Source organism: Bombus fervidus, chromosome 2, assembly GCF_041682495.2.
Source record: "Bombus fervidus isolate BK054 chromosome 2, iyBomFerv1, whole genome shotgun sequence".
NCBI classification, from domain to species: Eukaryota; Metazoa; Arthropoda; class Insecta; order Hymenoptera; family Apidae; genus Bombus; species Bombus fervidus.
Window position 1 is genome coordinate 20,778,041 of NC_091518.1, and position 26,526 is coordinate 20,804,566.

Sequence of the window (26,526 nt, forward strand, 5' to 3'; positions counted from 1 at the left end):
ACACTTCGATGAAACGCGTAATTATGCAATCGATTAGAATACTATTAATACATTACAACAACAGTGATTCCTCAAATGAGAAGTTAAATGTGGATATTACGCGAACCAATGAGAGCTTATGCCAACGTATTTATTTCGAGATTCGGCTTCGGCTTTTGCGGTTTGTAGGGAAAGTCCAGACCTCGGTTTCTCGTTAATCGCTCTACCTGATGATATACATACGGACATTTAATCGAGTCAAGGTACTTCCTACCAAAACCTTGATCACCATCGACGAAATAATAGTAGATAAAATGCGATAGAAAACGATAGAGAACGATAACAAAATCTGTATCAATATCAAAATTCACGTGAACTTTTATTTCTTTTTCATGTACATATTATTACGACTTCCTTTATAAACTAACGCTTCTAGGTTTTTCTTCTTCTTTTTTTTTTTTTTAAATTTAATTTCTTTTATCTTTTGATAAAAAATTTATTTCATTAATTTAACAGATTATTTAACGCAGATTGTGTGTCGATTTTTGTCAAGTTTCTACAAATCGAATTATTATTAATGGAAACAGAATTTTTAAATATTCCTGGAAAGAGAATATAATCGACTAGTAGTAAAATTCAAGACCAATTCTATTTCTAAGACAAATACTTTTGACTTGTCACGGTACAATATTAGATACATATACATGGAATATCGAGCGTGAAAAGTTTAGCAAATATAGTTGAAAAATATTTGTCTTGTATATATCTATTTCGCATGATATATCCGTTTTAGATGATTCAGAAAACTACTAGATATATTTCATAGCTAATTACATTCTTTTACCATTATACGTGTTCTTTTATTTTATGTACAACGTGCAATGTGAAAAAATTAAAGTGTACAGTTTAGAAATATTTATTTTGTATATTTACTTTTCCATCGCGTTACATTTATTTTACACGTTAATTTTAGTTATAAGTTTATCATGTTCCAAAGCTCAGTCTGTTATTTTACTAATGTGCTTTTTAAGAAGATCATTGAGAGAAGATTGTTTCGTACGATTAATCGTATTTTGTATATTTAATTTTCCATCGCGTTACGTTTACTTTTACACGTTAATTTTAGTTATAAGTTTATCGTGTTCCAAAGCTCAGCGTGTTATTTTACTAATGTGCTTTTTAAGAAGATCATTGAAAGAAGATTGTTTCGTAATAAGATTAATCGAAAGTCTCGCAGCCACCAGCGGCAGCCAAGCTGGCAGAAAGGTAGCGTGCTTCGTCCCACTCGTCATTTACTTCCTTATAAATTGTTTCATATCGTGATTTACATTAATGTTACGCATGTTCGCGAATTAAGGAAATTACCCTTGCACGTGACTGTCATATACGATCCAGCGTAATAACGTATAATTAAGAAACGTATCCGTGTAACGTGGCTGTACCAACAATAACGTTGCAATTAAAAGAGTGGACAATTTCGTTCAGCTCGTAACGCAAGATTGAGAGGAAAGACGAGTCAGACCAGTTGAACGTATTCGAGTCGTTGGACGTAATTGAACGTATCGCGTGTAGCAATGTACGAGAGAAACGACAAGAGTGACAGATTTTCGAGAAAACAATATAATCGTACAAGTTGAAAAGAATTTATGTATCTGGTATGTTCGGAAGAATAAGTGCAACGCTGTAAAAATTGATAGAAAATTAAACTACAAATTTTGCCAAGATATTTCGAAGATTTTCTGAAATCTAGAATCAGAAAGTTGAATCTAGAAAGCTGTTTGAAGATTTGGAAAGATGAAACCAAATGTTCCACGGAATCTCCTGTGAAAGGTAAACCGAACGTTTTGTTAAATTCTACCAAGTTGTACTCAACGTTCTAATTAAATCCGCAAATTCGTATTAGGCAATTTTAGAAAGCAGCGACTCTTAGAAAGGACAGAGAATTAAACTGAAAGACATTCGAAGCTCTAAAAGATTGCAAAAGAATCGCAAACGCGTTTCTCTCCTCGTAAAAATCTTTCGCAAGAAGAGGAAAATGTACGATCGAGTCGAAAAGGCTACAACAACGACCCAAGTATCAAGGCCAAGGATTGATATACTCGGATCGACGAACAACTTTTCATCAAAGTCAGGGAATTAAGTGACGCGTTATATCATATCCCTTGTTATCTCAACGATGATATCCTTTCAGGCAACCACGATATCGAGACGTTCTTTATCTCTGCGTAGTTTAAATATCCTCTAGTCAACTGCGGTACGAAATGCCAGATTAAGAATACTTAAGTCTGTAACGCGGTATGCCACAAGGACCTTGAATTCTCCACTTTAATTGTCCATCGCAATTATCTTGGACTTAGTTAGATCCAACAACTTGGAACTCTAAGATATTATAAATCTGTTGAGAATTGTGAATCTTAATTACCGAAATAAAAGTAAAGGAATACTAAAATTACACTTAGAATTCATATTAAAATAGTTTTAGATTTATTTAATAAACGATTTCCAGGATCTTCGTCGATATACATTTGCACGCGTCTCAGTATTCTCTTTGTCTCACCATCTTCCACCCCACATTGCTAACGGAACAGTTACATTCGTCTGCTTCTCGAGACGCCGCGCACACACATACTTGACACACTCATATTCACATACGTGTGTCACTACTACGCGGCCAATCTAGTCTAGCACACAAAATTATACATATCTCGAGTAATATTAATTGTCGATTTTTATTTCGTTCAACTTGAATAAAACAGGCAGATTCAACGGCGAAGAACGTGTCAAATTTACGTGGTTTTCCTCTCGCAGAGTAATTATGCCGAGGAATGTGACGGAAAACGACGATTATCCTGCAAACTGTTTCCTTCCTCTGGCGTATCTCTTCGTCAAATACGCAGCAACAAGGATAACGTATGTGAGAGCGTATCTCTCGATTGGTTATCTTAGGAGGAACAAAACATCCATTGTTCACCGAACCTTCTAATCATGAGAATTCTAATGTAACATTGGAGGTAGGAATTAAGAAATACGTACGCTCGTCGTAAAAATCAGGTCGAAAACAGAAACGTGAGAGGTTAGTTTCCCAAATGTCTATAAAACCAGAGAAGAGGAAGATTATCGAGATATGTGTAATTTTGTGTACTACACTAGATTAGCCGCGTATAGTGACACACATATATGAGTATGAGTATGTGGGAGTATGTGCGTGCACAGCGTCTCGTAAAACAGAAGAATACAGCTGTTCCGTTGGTAATGTAGTAAAGGAGATGGTAAAACAAAGAGAGTACTGAGACGCGTGCAGATGCGTATCGACGAATATCTTGTAAATCGCATATTAAATAAATGTGAAACTATTTCGATATCAATTCTAAGTGTAATCAAAGTGTTTCTATACATTTATTTCGACGATTAAGATCCATAATTCTCAACAAAGATTAACATTACCTTGTTTGCCTTGTTTGCGTTCAATTAAAGAGATGTCAAAGCGACTGATCGATCGAAGGAAAGGAAATATTTGAAACATTAAGATAAAATAGATAATCTTAAATTGTTATTCTTGTGAAACAATTTAATTTATATGTATTTTATTTTATTTATATTTATACGTATATTTGTAACTTTTTTAAATGTTTCTAATTTATTAATTAAATTTATTACGTAAATTCCTTACCTTGTTTTCCATAATCTAGGTAACGCAATATTGATAGAATAATCTCATTAATGGAAAATAATCACAATCGATTTACAACAAAAGGTAATTATCAATCAAATAAATTCAGATTTTTAACGTTCGCTTTTTCATTTCGTCACGTACTTGGAGCATTAAACGGGAATAAAAATGAAACATTTATAGGTAACAGAAAATGGCTATAACTAGCAATGTGTAAGTAAAAACCGCAAAAGTGGACCCTATCTTGCGGCCATGTAACGTATCCGCGTAAACACACGCACACGCAAAGACACACACACGCGTAAGGCATAAAAGAAAACGTATTCTTCCTTTTGGACATTGAAACTGAACCTGAGTTATCGCGAGCATTTTTGCTTAGCTCGTAGTGCACTCGAAAGTGGCCGTAAATAATCGTCAGAAGGACGTAATAAATACCGAGAGTTTCAGGGTAAGTAAACTTACGAGGTCGGATGGTGAACGGAAATTCCATGCTCGTCGCTTCCGCCTTCCATTTCAGCGCCCTTCTCCACCGCTAAAATGGGATCCTTCGATTGGAAAGCTCCGTACGTGCTGCCATTCCTGGCGAATAAACGTTAAATACACATAGTAAGTACATGGCGTAGTATCAAACAATAAGATTATTCAACTTCGCATACTTTTTAACACTAGAACTACCTATAGTTAACACGAAGCTATTTCTACCAAAACCAGTCAAAATGATTACTCTTTAAAAAAATACGTAATAATAGAATATTAGTATATTTATTGATTTATTACTTTCTTAAGAAGCAATTCCATGTTATGTAGTAGACTTTTGGTATTGTTAATCTATCTGGGATCCCTAAATGGGGATTGACACATTTATAAAATTGTAGAACCAGTGAAAATTACAATGGTCTTTAAAAAATACGTAATAATAGAATATTTGTATATTTATTAATTTATTACTTTCTTAAGAAGCAATTCCATGTTATGTAATACATTTTTGGTATTGTTAATCCATCTGGGATCATGATGCCTAAACGAGGATTGACACATTTATAAAATTGTAGAACAAGTGAAAATGACCGGTCTTTAAAAAATACGTAATAATAGAATATTTGTATATTTATTAATTTATTACTTTCTTAAGAAGCAATTCCATGTTATGTAGTAGACTTTTGGTATTGTTAATCTATCTGGGATCCCTAAATGGGGATTGACACATTTATAAAATTGTAGAACCAGTGAAAAATACAATGGTCTTTAAAAAATACGTAATAATAGAATATTTGTATATTTATTAATTTATTACTTTCTTAAGAAGCAATTCGTTGTGTAGTATATTTTTGGTATTGTTAATCCATCTGGGATCCCTAAACGAGGATTGACACATTTATAAAATTGTAGAACCAGTGAAAAATACAATGGTCTTTAAAAAATACGTAATAATAGAATATTTGTATATTTATTAATTTATTACTTTCTTAAGAAGCAATTCGTTGTGTAGTATATTTTTGGTATTGTTAATCCATCTGGGATCCCTAAACGAGGATTGACACATTTATAAAATTGTAGAACAAGTGAAAATGACTGGTCTTTAAAAAATAAGTAATAATAGAATATTAGTATATTTATTGATTTATTACTTTCTTAAGAAGCAATTCCATGTTATGTAGTAGATTTTTGGTATTGTTAATCCATCTGGGATCCCCAAACGAGGATTGACACATTTATAAAATTGTAGAACCAGTTATTTTAACTGATGTGGTATATCTAGTCTTAACATCTAGCTATCGATCCGGAATTTTCCTGATAACTGATATCATCATATTGAATGATACGCAGTAAAAATTTTGAAAACGTGTGGGAAGTTGTAGAAAACGAGGAAACTGGTTAATTGGGGTTCCATAAACAGATTACACTTTTACACTTTGACAAATACCATTCATTTTGACTGGTATTGATATAAGTAGCCTTGGTACAAAATTATTTTCAGTTTGAATACATAAAAAACAAAATAAAATTCATTGTATTATTCTTTTAGTTACCGTTGCAACACTCGTTACATCATTGCGGAAAAAAATATAACACGAAGTAGGAATTTGAAAATAAAATTATAAAACCAGTCGATTCGACTTGTGTGGTAGTTCTAGTGTTAATAATACCAACGAATATTAAGATAAGCATTAAAAGTTAGCGAGAAAGGTTTCAGCTTTGCATATTTGAAAACGATAATTTGGAAACTCGATATCGACGCGATTATTATTAATCGCATTAATAAATTATAATAATTATTCCCGTGAATTGCCTCAATTCTGTACAAAATTTTATCAAAGAATTTACAACTCCTAATAGAGTCTCGATGATACGAATAGTATGAAATGTGAACAAGAGAAAAGTGTATTCTCCTACAAGATCCGGAGGCATTTTCAGTTTTAGAAAACTAAATAAACTTCAATCGTCGAGAAATATACTTTGATTGATCGACGTTGATAATTTCTTTCCGGCTATATCAAGACATTAATAATCGATGATCTTGAAGTTTGAACTTCTGCAGCCACCGACACACGTGGTTGCATTTTAAAATATCAGTATCGTTGATACCTTTTGCACGAAGCATTTAAATCAAGAATAAAGAGAAGACGATTTCTACTTCGGCGTTTGAAGTTTTAAGAAAAGGAAAACGATGTTGAATATACTCTTTGTCAGTTGCAATTATGTTCACGATCATGTTGCGAGTAATAAAATAATAAACAACACGATGCTCACATATTAAATATTCCATGCAACGCTAATCGTGTAATATTAAATGACGTATCTGACAGCTGTGTCATGCATTTCCCATGCCAAAGCGTTCTAAATGACGTGTCAGACACGTCATTTCACCGTAACCAGTTGATTACTGTTCTCTCCGTATGAACAATCCAACAGAATCAAATATTATTTCCACGATAAACATGTTTTCAATTTAATCGTAGAAAATTGTAACGCTGCTATAACATACTACCGATATTAATATTTAATTTATTATAATTTCTTGGTGTTAAAAATGAAACGTCGATGTATTATAAGAACACTAAATGCTACTAACGATAAGACACGTATCCGAACGTGGAATGTTGTAGATCAAGATCGAGAAATGCTGTTACAGATCGTGAAACTAAAAGCATAGAATTCTTTGCTACGGTTAATAGTTTTCCTCACGACATCACGCAATCATCGTACAACGAATCTTCCATTCACGAGAATTCGAGAGGCTGCACGCAGATTACGTAAAAATCCGTGGCAATAAAACCTCTAATTGCCGTGCGTTCTTTTTCTATTAAAGAAACCCGAGTTGCAACAAGTGCAGCTAGAAATGCAGTGCCACCGAGTGCGGCTCTGTATAAAGTTACGTCCAACTTTTCCCATGAACGTCAAACCAGTTGCTCGTAAGATTTACGATTACCATAGCACCAGCGTCTATCGTAGACTCGTCGACGCTAGAATGCACCAAACGCGCTCTACTTTCACTCGAATTGTAAACGAGGCGGAATAACAGCCAATTTGGGAATTATATCGGGCGACAATGTTAACGATCGTCGAACGATCAACGCCGACGATAATTTATAAACGCGGCACGAGATTTATAAATCAAATAATAAATAATAAACGTGCGAATAATTTTCCATATTGCAAACGAGTGATAGAAATTTACGGAACTTGGAAGATCGAAAAGAGCGAATACTCGATAGAAATTGTAATTTGCAAAATTTCGAGTATGAGATCAGAGACGCGGCGAATTTCGTACGAGCAGAAACAAACGATTCGAAGAAAATTCGATTTCACCGTGAAGACACGTTCTACGTAATAAATTTCTTAAGAAACGCAACATAGTCGGTGGAAAAATCGTAATAAATCGAGCGACTGGGAAAGTATGCTGTATGCGCGATCTGACATTAACGTTTCAAGGTAATACGGCTCTAGACCACTCGTTAGAAACACGTTTTTACTAATCCGAACAAATATTTTGAACTTTCCTACTTGGACAACGAGCACCGACACGACGAACAACGTCGAATTTATCATTCGTTATTTATAATTCCTGTTTGAGCAACGTGGTCGATTTTCCTTTCAAAACCTACACAAGCAACGGTATTCGACGAAACGATCACTATAATTAAACTAACTTCACCATTTTAAACGCAGACACCGTACGTAAGAATATTATTCCTCGAATAACGGTGACACGAAGCTTCAACGAGACTAGGATTAATTTAAACGAACTATTATCGTATCTCGAGCAAATTAAAACGAGAAAAATATGTTAAACGAAGGGTTTTTTAAGAACATGAAGATCTTACTGCGTTAAGTAACCGAGAAATTTATGACAACGAAGAATAACGTCTCTATCCTCCGTATCCTTGAATAAATGAGACATTAACGATCGATCGATATACGAAGAAACCACGAGGAAATCACGTTGCTACCACGAAGATAGAACAGACTTTGACATAATATTTGTTTACAATCGTCGTAAGTGTTTTGGAAAATTGCGAATGTAAAATTTGAAGTTCCAACGAATCGCGAACAATCTTGTACGATAAATATTGTATCTCAGTTTTGTTCGTACTGTTTAATTTTTTAATACAATCTTTCAAATCATCGACTCGCTGATAAACTTTTATAGACAAGAATGCAAATTATAGACAAGATTTAGATCGATTAAAACGAAAGATCTGACGTTTGTTAAATTGTCAATTGAATAATATCTACCGTGTTGAGAGAATATAAATCGAAAGACGAAAGACACGCCGAATACCGCACAAGTTTCGCTAGTTCGATACCAGATCGAAGAAATATCGTTAGGTGCCAACGAACTACGTCACTTTTGGCTCTGGTCTTGCCATTGAAACAGGAACACGTATGTAAGACCTGCTAGTTTCGCAATTTGACCGTTTAGTGGTAACCAGTCCATTTCACAGACTATTTTGGGTAACGATGAACTGGATAAGACGCGATAGATGCACAAATTCTTGTAAATCGCGATTATCGAGTTCGTATTCCATTAAGACATTCCAAATATCTTACGAAGCTAAAGGAAAAAGATATGAGAATTAATGGTACGGAAAATTTGTCGTACGACGGCGATGAAGCTAGTGGAAATTTTTGACCGTAAGAGATACGAGTAATGGAGAATGGAAAACACGAAGGGAAATATGTCAAAGTGGTAGAAGCGTTGATAAGAAGAAAAGATAAAAACGGTAAACATGGAAAAGATGAAAGTTTACAAAAATATTAAATCGAAGAATATTTTTGGCGCTAGAAGATCGAGGACATTTGGGATGGACGTTTTCAAACATATTTAATTAATTATTTGATAAAATCGTCTAGACGTTTTATAATATCGTGACATAAATTAAGGATCAAATTCAAAGATCACGTTTTTAATCAAAGTTGGATTTTAATTGTTTTTAATGCTAAATCACTATGCGAAGTATCGAATGGAAAATGTAAGAATAAAATTATAAACTGGAAAATCAATTTCAATCGGTCAAGTAAAATTGAAAGCTGAATTTCAATTCTGTTTTTAATGCTAAATTACAATGCCAAGTATGGAATAGAAAATGTAAGAATAAAATTACAAACTGAAAAATCAATTTTAATCGGACAAGTAAAATTGAAAGCTGAATTTCAATTCTGTTTTTAATGCTAAATAACAATGCGAAGAATGGAATAGAAGATGTAAGAATAAAATTACAAACTGGAAAATCAATTTCAATCGGTCAAGTAAAATTGAAAGCTGAATTTCAATTCTGTTTTTAATGCTAAATCACTATGCGAAGTATGGAATGGAAAATGTAAGAATAAAATTACAAACTGGAAAATCAATTTCAATTAGTCAAGTAAAATTGAAAGCTGAATTTCAATTCCGTTTTTAATAGTAAATCACTATGCAAAGTATCGAATGGAAAATGTAAGAATAAAATTACAAACTGGAAAATCAATTTCAATTGGTCAATTAAAATTGAAAGCTGAATTTCAATTCTGTTTTTAATGCTAAATAACAATGCGAAGTATCGAATGGAAAATGTAAGAATAAAATTACAAACTGGAAAATCAATTTCAATCGGTCAAGTAAAATTAAAAGCTGAATTTCAATTCTGTTTTTAATGCTAAATCACAATGCCAAGTATGAAATAGAAAATGTAAGAATACAATTACAAACTGAAAAATCAATTTCAATCGGCCAATTAAAATTGAAAGCTGAATTTCAATTCTGTTTTTAATGCTAAATTACAATGCCAAGTATGGAATAGAAAATGTAAGAATAAAATTACAAACTGAAAAATCAATTTTAATCGGTCAAGTAAAATTGAAAGCTGAATTTCAATTCTGTTTTTAATGCTAAATCACAATGCCAAGTATCGAATGGAAAATGTAAGAATAAAATTACAAACTGGAAAATCAATTTCAATTAGTCAAGTAAAATTGAAAGCTGAATTTCAATTCTGTTTTTAATGCTAAATCACTATGCCAAGTATGGAATAGAAAATGTAAGAATAAAATTACAAACTGGAAAATCAATTTCAATTAGTCAAGTAAAATTGAAAGCTGAATTCAATTCTGTTTTTAATGCTAAATTACAATGCCAAGTATGGAATAGAAAATGTAAGAATAAAATTACAAACTGGAAAATCAATTTCAATTAGTCAATTAAAATTGAAAGCTGAATTTCAATTCTGTTTTTAATGCTAAATAACAATGCGAAGAATGGAATAGAAGATGTAAGAATACAATTACAAACTAAAAAATCAATTTCAATCAATTAATTAGAATTAAAGCTGAATTTCAATTCTGTTTTTAGTGCTAAATCACAATGTCAAGTATCGAATGGAAAATGTAAGAATACAATTACAAACTGGAAAATCAATTTCAATTAGTCAAGTAAAATTGAAAGCTAAATTTCAATTCTGTTTTTAATGCTAAATAACAATGCCAAGTATCGAATAGAAAATGTAAGAATAAAATTACAGACATATTTTTTTAGCAAATATCGAACAGACACGTAAATATAGTTGACATTTTCTTATATTTAAGTACGTCTGCGTTTAAAATAATATGGAAAAGAATTTTCTCTATTGCTAAATACTATCTGCTCTTGCTGAAAAATCACACGACTGCCTGTCGATTTACTTCAATTTTAGATTTGCAGAGATTATATAAACTTGAATAGTTTGTCCTTTAAAAATCTAGAAAGCAACAGGCTGATCATCGAAATTGAAAATTTATACGAAACAGATTCGATCGACAGAAATACTCGATCGTTTCTGTAAAATATTTAAAAACAATAATGTTAAATTTAAAAAGTATGACAAAACGATGACAACACACGGGCGGGAAGCAATAAATTGTTAATCAGCAAGGTGAATATTACAATGCATCTGATAAATCATCGAATCGACTCGCTGTCAGCTGAAGTAGAGAAATTGCAGGCACGTGACATGACAAACGAGCAGATGCGAAAAAATTGATACGTGCAACACGATTTAAAATGCAAACATTGTAGATGCTTTGAAACTTAAATATAGCGAATATTTTATGACAAAGCATGATAGGTATTTATTTACCTGTGAGGTTCCTTCAACGTCATCTCGTCACCACGCAACGAACTCCTCTTCGCGTTGGGATTTTTATGCATTTCCATCTGCAATCATGAAACAAACATTTTACAAATTTATCAAATTTTACAATCAGTTGCTAAGCTTGGATCGCAGCTGTTTTTCGCAAAATAACGCATTGTTCGTTATCAAATTATATCGAATTTTTATTATATCCATCTGAATAACGACTATTATTGTTATTAATAATTCATCAAGTATCTTGATCAACTAACAAAGCGTAAATTGATTTTTCATGAAATGATATTTTTTAATTCTTAAGAAATTGAAACTTCGGTGAAACGATAATTATATCGTATTTTTATTATTATACTCTTATTATTTATGATTTTTTATCATATTTTTTTTTAAACTATGAAAACATAGCTTGGCTAAGATCGAAGCGTTACTATAATTTTCAACTTAACGTAGCATACACGTTTGTTGCTAGTCGACTGTGAAACGTGTCAACGAATAATGTGTTTAAAAGTTGAAAAACATGATTAACCCAAATTCTCAAAAGTTATATACCATCGACGATTCGCAATTCACTAACTTTAAGTTAGCGCAAACATCAACGTAAATGAATAAGGCATACACGAGAATCGATGCCAAGATCGCGTAGCGTATAAATCTCTTTACTCATTTACATACGTTGAGAGAAATAAAAGTTTAAAAAATGTACTTGCGAGGACGAGAGCGTTACGTAAAAATATCAAGAACATACGTTATGTGTATCCCAGATTTTATGTATCGTTACGTATCGTCTGACTAATCTAAAAAAAATTACATTTAACTCGACCAAGTAACAAAACGTGCACCGTTAAAACAATTTCTCGTTAAACGTCTGTAAACGCAGGGTTCAGATACAACAAACGGCTTTCGATAGGAAAGAAATCTTCGCAAAAAATCTACGCTATGGCAAAGTAAAATGTAAAAAAAAATTAAAAGAGAAGTTTTTAGATTTAAGGAAACAAAACGTGCACCGTTAAAACAATTTCTCGTTAAACGTCTGTAAACGCCAGGTTCAGATACAACAAACGGCTTTCGATAGGAAAGAAATCTTCGCAAAAATCTACGCTATGGCAAAGTAAAATGTAAAAAAAAATTAAAAGAGAAGTTTTTAGATTTAAGGAAACAAAACGTGCACCGTTAAAACAATTTCTCGTTAAACGTCTGTAAACGCCAGGTTCAGATACAACAAACGGCTTTCGATAGGAAAGAAATCTTCGCAAAAATCTACGCTATAGCAAAGTAAAATGTAAAAAAACAATTAAAAGAGAAATTTTTAAATTTAAGGAATTTAAAGTTAAATTCCTCGTACAATACGCATCAAATTTTTAATCGAACAAATATTTACGAGATAGTGAAAAAAAAAGAGATTCGCACAATTTGTAAAAAGAGAAGTAGAGAGAAGCTTTTTGTAACGTTTTGCTAAATCAAATATCTTTAAATTCGTTTGTTTCATCGTTTGCTACAACTGGTCTTCTTGCCCCTCTACGATAAAAAGAAATATCTTTTATCAGCATTTATTACTTGCTTCTCTAGTGTGAAAAAAAAAAAAAAAATAAAATATCTTTTATCGGTAGTTTATGTAATTTCTTTGAAAATCGCTGATCTCTGACAATATTTTTTTCGGGGGAAAGTTCAATTTTTTATTCGACTGCAATTCCATATTCGCTAGATAACAGAACGATCTGCCGTTGAAATTGCGACGTAACCGGCGCTTTTCTTCGACGAGCTGCCGATCGAGCTGAGGTCGCGCGAAGTTCAATGGAAGATGCCAATCGGACGATACATTTCTCACGGAAACGTGACTGAACATCTGCCTACCGGCTTCCTTCCATTTTCTCTGGTACTATTCCGCTTCGTTAACAAGCCACTTCTGCGAACAACCGACGCGCAATTGCTGGATAACGTAACAGGGATTTCTACCCTTTAAGTCGATCGCAACTTGCACAAATATCGGCGAATACAGCGTTCGATTGTCCTCGAGAATAATAATTAGTCCTGATAATTAGTCGCCGTTAATTACGAAGACGACAAAAGAAATTCAGAAAGAAGAAACGATATTATAAATTATGCCATAAACAGTAAGAAGAGACGTATAAGAGATTCTGTCGAACGGTGCATTGTTCTTTCACGTTAAATTTACAAAAATAAATAACAAAAATATACAAAGATTGTTACGAAATTAACGTAACTCTCAAAGTTCGATCTTTATAACGAAACAGGATAACGTAACAGGGATTTCTACACTTTTAAATCGGTTAGAACCTGGGCAAGTATCGATTGTCCTCGAGAATAATTACTCCTGATAATTAGTCGCCGTAAAATACGAAGACGACAAAAGAAATTCAGAAAGAAGAAACGATATTATAAATTATGCCATAAACAGTAAGGAGAGACGATTCTTTCGCGTTAAATTTAAAAAAATAAATAACAAAAATATACAAAGATTGTTACGAAATTAACGTAACTCTGAAAGATCGATCTTTATAACGAAACAGGATAACGTAACAGGGATTTCTACACTTTTAAATCGGTTAGAACCTGGACAAGTATCGATTGTCCTCGAGAATAATTACTCCTGATAATTAGTCGCCGTAAATTACGAAGACGAAAAAAGAAATTCAGAAAGAAGAAACGATATTATAAATTATGTTATAAACAGTAAGGAGAGACGTATAGGAGATTCTATCGAACAGTGCATTGTTCTTTCGCGTTAAATTGAAAAAAATAAATAATAATAATATACAAAGATTGTTACGAAATTAACGTAACTCTGAAAGATCGATCTTTATAACGAAACAGGATAACGTAACAGGGATTTCTACACTTTTAAATCGGTTAGAACTTGGGCAAGTATCGATTGTCCTCGAGAATAATTACTCCTGATAATTAGTCGCCGTAAATTACGAAGGCGAATAAAGGAAATTCAGAAAGAAGAAACGATATTATAAATTATGCCATAAACAGTAAGAAGAGACGATTCTTTCACGCTAAATTTAAAAAAATAAATAACAAAAATATACAAAGATTGTTACGAAATTAACGTAACTCTGAAAGATCGATCTTTCAAAGTTGGTAATTTTACTAGAGTAAAAACACGATGATATCGAGAGCAGTGCAAGAATCGTAAATTGATTTAACCTTTGCTGAGACATCAGTGAAACCTATCGACACATAAGATTCTACTATAAATGGAACTATGTACGTACGTACTTTCAAAATAACCGTCGCAAAGTCACGGTTGATTTATCCTCGAGATTCCTATTGCAATGTACTGTTCACATACCTATAGTTAATGTCCCTCGTTTGTCTTACTTCTTATTATTACGTAAGACGCTAAGTACGGACGATAATATGTCCAGGCGTATAGGAAACATAAAAGAAGCTGTTCTAAATTTTATATTCGCAAAAAACGATAATAATGGCAAGGTCAATCATTCGTAAGATTTTCCATGTATTTAGCGAAGCCGCGAATCGAACATAATCTCTTAGTCGCGTGACTTGGTGGATAATTGAAAAATAAAAGAAAGAAAGAAAAGGGAGCAACATTTCCAAAAGTCTCCGTTAAATCCTCAGTTTAGCGAAAAGATATCTCTGCAACATCCGCAAGCGTGGAAAGAACGTACTCAACGACGGGTGATATATGGTAACCGTAAAGAGGTCATATTTGTTGTAAGAAAATACAGAGATAAGCTGATTTTCTTCTATCAAAATTGTAAATTATTATCTTAATGCATATAACGGTAAATAGAATATTAAATATACTCCGAGTACCGTACGTGTTTCGTGTTTCGATCACTTCATCCACATTCGTGCCATTTGATTCCCTATTAAGCTAGAAAAATTGACCAAATGTCCAGCTGGACAAATTGTAAAGTATAAATTAAATAATAAAAAAAAATTTGATTCCGTAGTCCCAAGATCGGGAAGCTTTACGTTCGATGAAAGGTCCGGTTGTTCGCATGTTCGTCATTGGATTTCCACTCATGACGAATACATCTCGGTACTCGGGTATTCCAGCAATAGCAAGGACTTTACTATGATTAACTTATATTTTTTCAAACTCGAGCGTATTATAATCTGCGCTATTATTGTTCACCAAAGGGATGAAGGTTGTTACCTTATTTTCTAAAAAAAGAATTTTATTATAAATTATTATTAAAGAATTATATTATAATATAACGAAGCAAGAATTTCTTCAATTAGAATCAAAATATAGCGTAGAATTAAAATACTCCTTGCTCCGTTGTTCAAATCCATGCACTTTTAATATTCAGCTACCCATAGAAACAAATCGATCGAACAATTCTACGTAATTTTAATTTACCTGAAATATTTATTTGATTTACCTTTAATTAATTTATTTAAACTAGCGCGAATTTTCAACAATTTGGATTTGCAAATCTTAGCGAAGCGAACCAATCGTCACTTCGAACATCAATGTAAAATTCTTTAAATTGGAAAGAAACTGACGCTCGAACTATAAAAAAAAAACACGGAAAAGAATTTAGATCCAATAAAATAGTTGAGATCCGTCCATAGAATCGTGTAATATTCCATCGCGAGGATTTCGCCACGGAACGAACGTTCGGCGTGGCGAAATGTGCCAATCGCAGGACTAACAATAAGTCGAGCGTGTGTCATTTATTGACTTCTTAAGTAATAACCGTGCGTGCTCGCGTGCGGATCGAGCTTCGTGGCCGAGGGGAGAAACGTTGAACCGCAAGAAATCAACGACACGCGTGTACTTACTCATTCGCGCGCGCTAACAATAACAAAGTAATTTATCCGCCGATTTCTCGCGACGGTACACGTGAATCTCGAATCACGAGCTGGATGCAACTTGTAATTCGACTGTCGTATTAATAAAAGGAAAAGAGTACAGAATAATCAATTATCGCGAGTGTACTAGCGATTATTCGGTTTAACGATACGACCAACTCGACGATAAAGATTAAACGATGGAATATCAAAAATGAATAAAGTAGATAATGAGAATATTAACACTTTATCGACCGCTAGTGGTTCAACAGCACGACCGACCGGCGGCTCAAGCGCAGATTCTCCCTAGCGCCAGCTCTGTTTCGGTTTAGACTCTCCAATACCATTCTTTTCGTTCATCGCAAACGGTAAGTTTCTCAAATTGGTATAAAACTGTGGGAGCTTACAAAGCGACGCGACTGATGCAACCGAGCATGGTACCTTGGTACTAAATAACAAATTACTGCTCGAATAATAGGAAAAGTAGTCGGTGACAAAAAACCGATTAATCGACTATCGGTTGGTAAAGTGTTAAAAGAGAACATAGAAATTACGATAAATTATGGCATACGCGCGTACAATGCTTGTTTATAGTGTCTCTTCGATATAGAAGAGATAAGGAGAAGTTAAACGAGATTAGGTTTTGGTAGAACCGAGTACAAAGGAACACAGAGTGTAAAAATTGCGATGAAAACATCGTATGCGTTGTTTGTAAATATTTTTGAAGTATTATATCGCGCGTATAGTGTTTCTACGAATCTACTAACAAAGAGAAGAGAAAAGTTTCTTTTCAATTTGAATAATTTTCTAAAGAATCTTCGTACCCGATTTCTTTCTACTCGTAAACTAAACAGCAAAATATTCGTTTGTTTGCTCGAAACTTATTTTTTAAAAAGAAATAAATTATTTTTAAAAAGAAATTAATTTTTTATAAGATATCCTCTATACGTATAATCGTATATCTTTCTCGTAATATTAAAAATAAAAAGTTTGACGAAAGAAATCGCACAGAGCTTTGTTATTCGACTTGTTAATTGGCTGGTAAACATATTTATCTATCGACATATTCGGCAAATAATAACTCGCCTACACATACTTCTATTAATAATTTTGTTTACAGAAATATCGGTTGCAAGGATCCAGACAACAAACGAAACAAAAGAGGCGGTAAGAATTGATTTATCCGAAGAAAAATGGCATTCTTCTTACGAGATAGTTGTATGTCATTAGCATTCCTTAGTGTAATTCGAAGCAAGTGTACGACGGCGAGAAGAAAGTTTTAATTGTCCGCGAAGCATTAACGTGCGATTAAGGCTTTGTCCGTCGGAACGACCCAATGATTAATTTCCATTCATCCACGTTAATGACACGATCAAATGATTGACGTGCGTTATCTTCTTGGGGCGAGCGTAATTCTCCTTTAACCGGTTCATCGCTGGTTTCACGCTGGAAAACTTTCGTCGAGATAATAAATTATAAACATAGTAACAGTTACAATTGCGGACAAAGTATTGCGTTGGAAACTAAGTTTTGCCAGGTTATATCCTTTCTGAGGTCTGTTGGGTGTTTCCTTTTTAGTCTTCTTTCTATGTTTGATGCGTTGACCGTTGCCGCCTGCCAGCCGGTTCGGGTGCGTTTCTATTCTTTCTCTGTACCTTCTTGCGAGTCTGCCAATCTCCTCTTTGACCGTTGGTATTCCCAGGTCTTTCCGAATGTCTTCGTTTCTAACGTACCATGGGGTACGTTACTATCGTTCTAAGAATTTTAGCTTGTACTGTCTCAATTTTGCTTATATAACTCATTGCTGCTGTTCCCCATAGCGGGATTCCGTATGTCCAGATTGGTTTTACGATTGATTTGTATATTCTTAACTTGTTTTCGGTGCTTAATTTGGATTTTCGACTCGTTAGCCAGTACATTTGTCTCCTTGCTGTCTGTATTTTGTCTATTATTGATTCGATGCGGTGTTTTCGTGTGAGTTGTGAATCTATGTGTAGCTCTAGGTATTTGACTTGCCTAGTTTGTATTATTTGCGTGCCATTCAGGAAGATGTTTGATGGTATCTGTTTTCGCAGTGCGAATGCGATGTGGTTGCATTTGTTAGGGTCAGCTTCGATTTGTTTAGCTTGCAGCCACTTCTCTATTTTTGTGATATGTTTTTGTAATATTGCGACTGCTGTTACTGGGTTAGCGTGCCTGACCTAGTACAGCTGTGTCGTCCGCGAATGTCAGTATTTTGCTATTTGTAGTTGTTGGTATGTTGGCCGTGTACAGGGTGTATAGTATTGTTCCTAAGACGCTTCCTTGCGGGACCCCTGCCTTGATGTCTTTCACTTCCGAGTATGCGTGTTTGATTTTTATTACGAAGGTTCTGTTGCTTAGAGATGATTTTATTAGTTGGTGTATTTGCTCCGGCAATTGTTTCTTGATTGTTTGTTGTAGTCTTTCGTGGTTTACTTTGTCGAAAGCTTTTTCTATGTCCATGAAGAGGGCTGTGCAATATCGTTTGTTTTCTATTGTTAGTTTATTTCGTCGACGGGAAACTAAATGATCGCGAATTTTGTCAATACCACCTAATGACAAAAGCCGCAATCATTTAGTTTCTAACACAATAGTACAAGAGTGCAAGACGATACATACGATAATATTCAACGACCAAAGGAATCTATTACGGTAAAATGGACCAATTTATCTCAAAGCTATAGGATCTCTTGCTACATCGGTTGGTCGAAGTTCTAGAGAACGGAAGAGGCGGTTATAATCATCGTTAATTTCATATTAATTGCAACGTAAATTCTTTATTTTCCGGCTAAATATTCGCGTGAATTTGTCGTCAATGAGCTGTCGTTTCGCTTATGGAATCGATGTGTTTCCTCTGCATACAGCGAACGTTAGCAAGGACGACTTTATTTAATAATAAATTCTTTCTATGTCGTGAAATTTATGTGTCATTCGGTACGTTTAGAAAAACCTTAAATTGTCTCTGAGAAACTAACGATAGCGTAAATGTGCTATCAATTTACCCGGGATTGTAGATAATGGGCATTTCCTTTTCCTTTCGAATGCGTTATTGCGTTATTGCGTACACCCGTTTCTACCCTAATCGTTTTACGACGCGATAGATATCGATAAGTGAACGACAAAGTTTCACACATTCTGATTAACCGAATTACGCTTTGTCTCTTTCACGGTGTACGTCTGACAGAAATTTGGGCAAACAGTCAAATATATATATATAGTAGCATAAATAAATTTCATACGTATTCATGTACATATGTATTTATATTGTTTGTTGTAGCGAGGCTTAACCTGCTATAATGTTTGTTTACATAAACATGCACGCTTAATAGTATTTTATTTGCTTTGAACGTGCTATATTTATATCTGTTACATCCGTATCGTGGTGTTTACCGTATAATTTTTTTAACTTGTATGCTAAGCCTCGGTTAATATATATATTTAGTCTGATTATATAGAACATTTTGTTATATCTGTATCGCGGTGTTTACCGTGTAATTTTTCTAACTTATATACTAAGTCTCGGTTACCATATATATTCAGTCTGATTATATAGAACACTCCTCGCACACATTTCATTTCTCATTTATAAATATTAATATTTGTTCGAGACACTAGGCGCGAAAGATGCAGCGCCAAAGATTATTTGCCATCGGAACGATAAGCTGACAGGCAGTTACCAGTAAGATAAAATAGTTGACAAAGATTATTTGTCATCAAATAAAGGGTTACTAAAGATAATCAGCTCATAGGATAAAGGATTGCAAAGATCGCTTGCTGGTATAAAGAATTGTGAAATTTGTTACAAACTGGTGTGAATTTTTCTGAGTTGAAAACAGGTTAAGCAACATAAACTGGAAACTAGCGAAGACACTTGCGTGTAAACAACAAACTTGTTGGCGGGCAAGAAACACGCGAATTCGTTGTTTACACATTTTGAGCCTGCAAGGCTGGTGATCGGTTTGATTAATACGATTGGCAAAACTTCTTCTGCAAGTGACTACCTTCACGTTACAGCCACTCGAAGGTACGCGGAGCGAGCCGCGAGGGTTCGCATGGTAATCCCGCGGATTTTTCTGAGCGATCATAGCACGCGATAAACCATTATGGAGTGCGTAACAGTACATACCGGTAAAAGAAGGGAAAACTCCTGAATCCCGGGTCATGACACACAGCTACCAATGACAGAATTAAGTGTTTTATGGATTCATGAGGTTACTGATGCTAGGAAAGTCTAAGAATTTCTTAGGCTTACAGATATAAACAGATTCAGACATGTAAACGTATAGAGATATAAACGTTTAACACTTTCGCTTCGAGCGCCGCTTATAGGCGGCATCCACGCAACGACTCCTGAGTTCGCCACCCCATATGATCAGCATCCAAAATGATGCATATACAAGTGCCATCTGTAGTCAATAATATATTTTTTCGTTATCGGCAGAACATTTTCTGTGGATTTTATTGACATATTGGATTAATCGCTTCTTAAAGTTACTCATTGTTGAAACAACGTTTCACGCAATATATTTCGAACATCCAAACGATCGTATAGTGTTTCATGCTAAAAAATCTATTAAATTTATTGACAGTGAAACGATATTTCATATACGGTTCTTAGAAGAATTAATGTTATTTAAGATTTAGGAAAGCGTATATACAGCAACCACGCACATTGTGCGTATTTCTGGTGCGCGTTTCCGTTCAGTGACAGTACTTCGGCGGACTGGACTGCCGAAGCGAAAGGATTAAAGCTATAAATGAATAAAGAACAATGCTGAACAATAGAACGAGCGTAAGAAGAAATTCCGAGTCGGTGTTTGAAAGTTTGTATGTAATGAAACGTGCAGGATATCCGAGCGTAACGATATTCATTTGTTATAAAAAGGCACGAGTATGTATCTTTTGTAGCTGATATCGAAAATACAGGAAATCTCGAGCATAAGGAGATGATCGTTCCCTAAATCGTACAAATAAATACTTTCCAGAGCAGTTGCATTTGTGGCGGCACTCGACAACAATGTATATCGCCGAAGCGAAGTGCCTAATGGGTCATCAATATCCTAACGGTCCTTCCGCCGAATGTTCGAGAAGGGGGCGTGCATGGCAACGGTCGCGAACGCCTAACAAACGCGTGGATAGTGGGGATATTGAGGGGCGACAAAAAGAAAAGAATCGAATCCGATCGACAGTTAAGTTTGAACCAGGAAGCGATAAAGTCGAGTTGTAACCGCGCAGCAAGATTGACTAGCGAAACCGAGAGCGATACGCGACGCGATCGAAAGAAGACACTTGTTAATAAATATATTGTTGACCTAAACACCGAGTGATTATTTAACGCACTACACCCAATATTATCTCGCATGTATTTGCATACGAAATGTCCCAAGTCACACGGTATACTGAGAAGGTTATTCTACACGTAAAAATAAATCAAAGGAATAAGAAACTGTTATCGTAAAACAGTTATTTCGAGCTGTTTAAACGTCATATGTCATTTTTACTTTTGTATTCTATGTTTTTAAACGTCCGTCCAGCCATGATTGCGTTACATGAAATATTTTAAACGATCGTGTCTCAGAGAAAAATTATTATATTCAAGCCGATTATCCTGTTAAAGTATGGTGAGTGTAGGTCGTAATTACTGTCGTATTAGTTTGACACCTAAAACGGTGGCCCTTTCTCGCTCGGCTGAATGACACCTGGTGTAATTGAGAGCTTCCTCGTTACGAAATTCTCGGCCTTGCACAAGGAAACGATTAGCGATGTTCGAACATTTCGTTTGTTACGTTTCTCGTCTAAAGAGTCGCTTCCTCTTGCTCTTTTCAATGCCGAAAATTACCAAGTTTAAATAGACAAATGTAGTATCAGCGTAGGAGCGGCTACCTTTAAATTAATAGAAAATTCTGTGTATTATCACTATATATATAATTCAATTTCAATAAGAAGATAATCAAATATGAAATTAAATTTCGAATTATTTTATAATTAGTGGAATTTTTAAAACGCTATGGCGTCCTTTGTGCAATTAAATCGCAAAGTAATTTTGAAACTGTTCTATCAGGTTTATTTACTTCTCTGTGTTTTCTACGTTTGCTTGACGAAAGTTTCATTTTCGTGGCGAGTAGTCGGAAAATGGAATCAATAATTTTAGAAACTTTTCCAATTTTAATAACGTAAGCCTTCTCGGATAAGACTTGTCCAGTTTCGGAGATTAATATAAATTAAGTTACGTATAAAATATACATCTATATTCTATGAGATGTATAAATAAAAATATAAGATTGTATCTTGATCGAAACAAAGCTGTATCAACTGTAGACGCGCCATTTAATAAACACACTCGGATAAAAACTAAGAGGATATTAATATTGATCGAGAGAAAAACGAACGTTTCACGTGTTACGATCGAATAAATAACCTCTTATCCGTCGATTGGATTAATTTAATTGCGTTGCTCTGCTTAAAGAACGCTCGTTACGGTCTTACGATCATCCTCTGGATTAAAATATAAATATAAGTGCAAGAACGATAAAAAGCTATGTTTAATGCTTTAAACGCAGTTTCGCTCGATCTCGTTCGTTATACTCGAGAACATTCGGAGAACAGAAAATCAAAAAGTAAAGAGAAAATTGTCGTACTGCATAAATGAAGCTATAATTACAAGTATGTGCTGATAAGTTTACTATGTATTTGATGAGCTCGCGAAGAAGATAACATCGATAAGCGTTATCTGCAATTTCATAACGTTAAGACAGTTACATGTACGATGAAAGGAATAGTTACAATTAAAGTGTCATACGAGAGAAAACAGCCAGATATTAACGACATAAAACCATATACATATTAACTGAGATTTTGACAGATAACAGTTGGCAACTAATCGAAGATTCGATCGGACGTATCACGAGATAAAGTCGTGCTCGCGCGATAGTCGAGACGTATTACTTTTTACATGCTACTGTGTTGCACAATTCGCGAAAGTGGATCACATTCATTGTATGATATTATACTCACGCAATACCAGAGTTACGTTCTATTCGTTGGCTAAAAAGCATCGAAAAAATAGGTTCCAACGCAAGCGAACGAGTCACGTCGTTAGGTTAGGAAGCAGCCGAATGCGAGTCGAATATCGCGAGTCGAATATCGCAAGTCGAATATCGAAGTGAACCTCTTCTAAAAATAAAATAAATACAGAATACGAGAAATACAATGAAACTTTAATCGAAAAGTCTAGCGAAATTATTTTTCCTTAACGAATCGTTTGTTTCAAATTACGTCGAATCGATGTTATTCTATAGCGTTTAACATACGATAGAACGTTTCAGCCAGCACGTCTCGTTGAACTCGATTCGATACATGTTTATTGCAGGTATGACTTGCGAACAACCTAAATTGCAATAGCCAATTAACGTTTATCGCTCGATGAGTCGAACAAATGCAACGATACAGATACGAGGAAACGTGCGTGCAACGATTTACATTTAAACAGGGACGAAGGCGTATCGACTATTCAACGATGGCGATGAAAAGGTGTTACGCAAGGTGAACACTTTACAATGGATCTTCTTCAAGATCGAATCTCTCGTTATTCCTCGCCGCTATGTCAAACGTGACTCCGCTTTGTTAACGTTTCGGCATTGAATTTCCATTGTGGAATACCGTGTTTCTTTTGTGAAATATTATTCGGATCTTTTTGGAGAAATAAAAGCGAAATACTTCGCCAAGTCGTCGCTCGTAGTTCGTTCAGTGCCACCTTGGAAGTTACACGAGGTCAATGATGTCACGTATAAAAATATGATACTAGTAGCACATAGTGACTCACGGAAATATTTGAACACCCACCATGAACAACTTATATGGAGGTACACAATAACGTCTATTTCGCGTCAAATTTTTTGCAAACTATGCTCGACTATCGCGAATACGACTGTATCGCGATTAGGAAAATACGCACACCAATAAGAACTTTTTCCTAATTTTATCTTCTAACTTTGGTATTCTTATGTTAGGATGTCCGAAAAGTTTTTTTCGTTATATAAGATGATAATAGATGAACAACAATTTCTGTTTTATATTATTTTATTGAATTAGGTATGATCCATTTTATTATTATTATGTTCGTGCATAATTCAATAAACTAATATAAAACAACAAACATCGTGCGTCTATTATTTCCTTTTAAAACGAAAAAAACTTTTTGGACAACCCAATAGATTAGACAGATTCGGATTAAGTTAGATAGATCGTCTAACTTGATACTTCTGGGGCTTAACACTAGAGCTACCGATAGTTAACACGAAGCTATTTCTACCAAAACCAGTCAAAATGATTGCTCTTTAAAAAATACGTAATAATAGAATATTAGTATATTTATTGATATGTTACTTTCTTAAGAAGCAATTCCATGTTATGTAGTATATTTTTGGTGTTGTTAATCCATCTGGGATCCCAAAACGAGGATTGACACATTTATAAAATTGTAGAACCCGTGAAAATGACACTGGTCTTTAAAAAATAAGTAATAATAGAATATTAGTATATTTATTAATTTATTACTTTCTTAAGAAGCAATTCCATGTTATGTAGTAGATTTTTGGTATTGTTAATCCATCTGGGATCCCTAAATAGGGATTGACACATTTATAAAATTGTAGAACCCGTGAAAATGACACTGGTCTTTAAAAAATAAGTAATAATAGAATATTAGTATATTTATTAATTTATTACTTTTTGAAGAAGCAATTCCATGTTATGTAGTAGATTTTTGGTATTGTTAATCCATCTGGGATCCCTAAATAGGGATTGACACATTTATAAAATTGTAGAACCCGTGAAAATGACACTGGTCTTTAAAAAATAAGTAATAATAGAATATTAGTATATTTATTAATTTATTACTTTTTGAAGAAGCAATTCCATGTTATGTAGTAGATTTTTGGTATTGTTAATCCATCTGGGATCCCTAAATGGGGATTGACACATTTATAAAATTGTAGAACCCGTGAAAATGACACTGGTCTTTAAAAAATACGTAATAATAGAATATTAGTATATTTATTAATTTATTACTTTCTTAAGAAGCAATTCCATGTTATGTAGTACATTTTTGGTATTATTAATCCATCTGGGATCCCTAAACGAGGATTAACACATTTATAAAATTGTAGAACCAGTGAAAATTACAATGGTCTTTAAAAAATACGTAATAATAGAATATTAGTATATTTATTGATTTATTACTTTCTTAAGAAGCAATTCCATGTTATGTAGTAGATTTTTGGTATTGTTAATCTATCTGGGATCCCTAAATGGGGATTGACACATTTATAAAATTGTAGAACCAGTGAAAATTACAATGGTCTTTAAAAAATACGTAATAATAGAATATTAGTATATTTTTTGATTTATTACTTTCTTAAGAAGCAATTCCATGTTATGTAATACATTTTTGGTATTGTTAATCCATCTGGGATCATGATCCCTAAACGAGGATTGACACATTTATAAAATTGTAGAACCAGTTATTTTGACTGACGTGGTATATCTAGTGTTAGCATCTAGCGATCGATCCGGAATTTTCTTGATAACTGATATCATCATATCGAATGATACGCAGTAAAAATTTTGAAAACGTGTGGTAAGTTGTAGAAAACGAGGAAAGTGGTTAATCGAAGTTCGATAAACTGATTGCAGGACCCTTGTACACTTTGACAAGTACCAGTCATTTTGGTTGGTATTGATACAAAATTTTTTTCAGTTTGAATACATAAAAAACAAAATAAAATTCATTATATTACTCTTTTAGTTATCGTTGCGAAAGTCATTACATCATTGCGGAAAAGAATATAACACGAAGTAGGAATTTAAAAATAAAATTATAAAACCAGCCAATTTCCCTGCTAGTTATAGTGTTAACAACCTACAATTGGGTCGAAAATGATGGAAAGAACACGGGGAGGCTGAATTACAAGGCAGAGCAAATAGAAAAGAATCGGAGGAACACGAAGAGATGAGAATAATCGCGACGAAACGTAAGCAGGGACTACCAATTATAAATTAGTAGCCCTATTCTTCGATTCGTAGCAGCGTATCTGGCTGATTAGAACGGCAAAAGGGCACACGAATTATGCTCTTAAAGCAATTACCTTTTTAACACGGTTATTGACAGGATTAGGACGCTTGGTGCAATTACGATCACCGTGGATGCGAATCGTCATCAGGTCTCTCTGATTCGATCGTTTCTCAGAACGATTTATACAATTATCTTTTAAATTGAATAAATCGTAAAGCTGTTTAAAAGCAAGTCATACGATACGGCAACGACTCGTTCTATCCGATGGTACAATTGTAACATACCTTTTAACGTTACTTAACGAAAGAAATGGTATAACTTTCTCAGAATGTAACAATTATCCAACGATTGTTATTTAGCACATAATCTCGTAAAGCATAAAATCGTAA

General features: G+C 34.0%; 1 protein-coding gene and 1 long non-coding RNA gene across 8 annotated transcripts in view; one reads left to right on the forward strand and one right to left on the reverse strand.

Moving 5' to 3' along the window:
• The window catches only part of LOC139996463 (proton-coupled amino acid transporter 2), a 49,844-nt gene that overhangs the window by 10,676 nt on the left and 12,642 nt on the right, over nucleotides 1-26,526 (reverse strand). For 2 of the 3 annotated variants that reach the window (XM_072020839.1, XM_072020846.1), the window contains exons 2-3: nucleotides 11,242-11,318; nucleotides 4,112-4,228 (exon numbers count right to left, since the gene is read on the reverse strand). In XM_072020839.1, the coding sequence (XP_071876940.1) occupies nucleotides 4,112-4,228; nucleotides 11,242-11,318 (194 nt within the window). Of the gene's footprint in view, nucleotides 1-4,111; nucleotides 4,232-11,241; nucleotides 11,319-26,526 lie in introns of those variants that run through there. The other variant, XM_072020853.1, reaches the window with a different exon arrangement.
• On the forward strand, nucleotides 866-25,796 carry LOC139996733 (uncharacterized). Of its 5 annotated transcripts, none has more exons than XR_011802333.1 (5): nucleotides 866-951; nucleotides 1,113-1,245; nucleotides 1,337-3,733; nucleotides 3,833-4,255; nucleotides 25,486-25,796. It is a non-coding gene; the product is annotated as an uncharacterized lncRNA (long non-coding RNA). The 5 variants fall into 5 exon arrangements; XR_011802331.1 differs by having other exon boundaries at nucleotides 1,113-1,809; nucleotides 1,883-3,733; nucleotides 25,486-25,795; XR_011802328.1 differs by having other exon boundaries at nucleotides 1,113-3,733; nucleotides 25,486-25,795.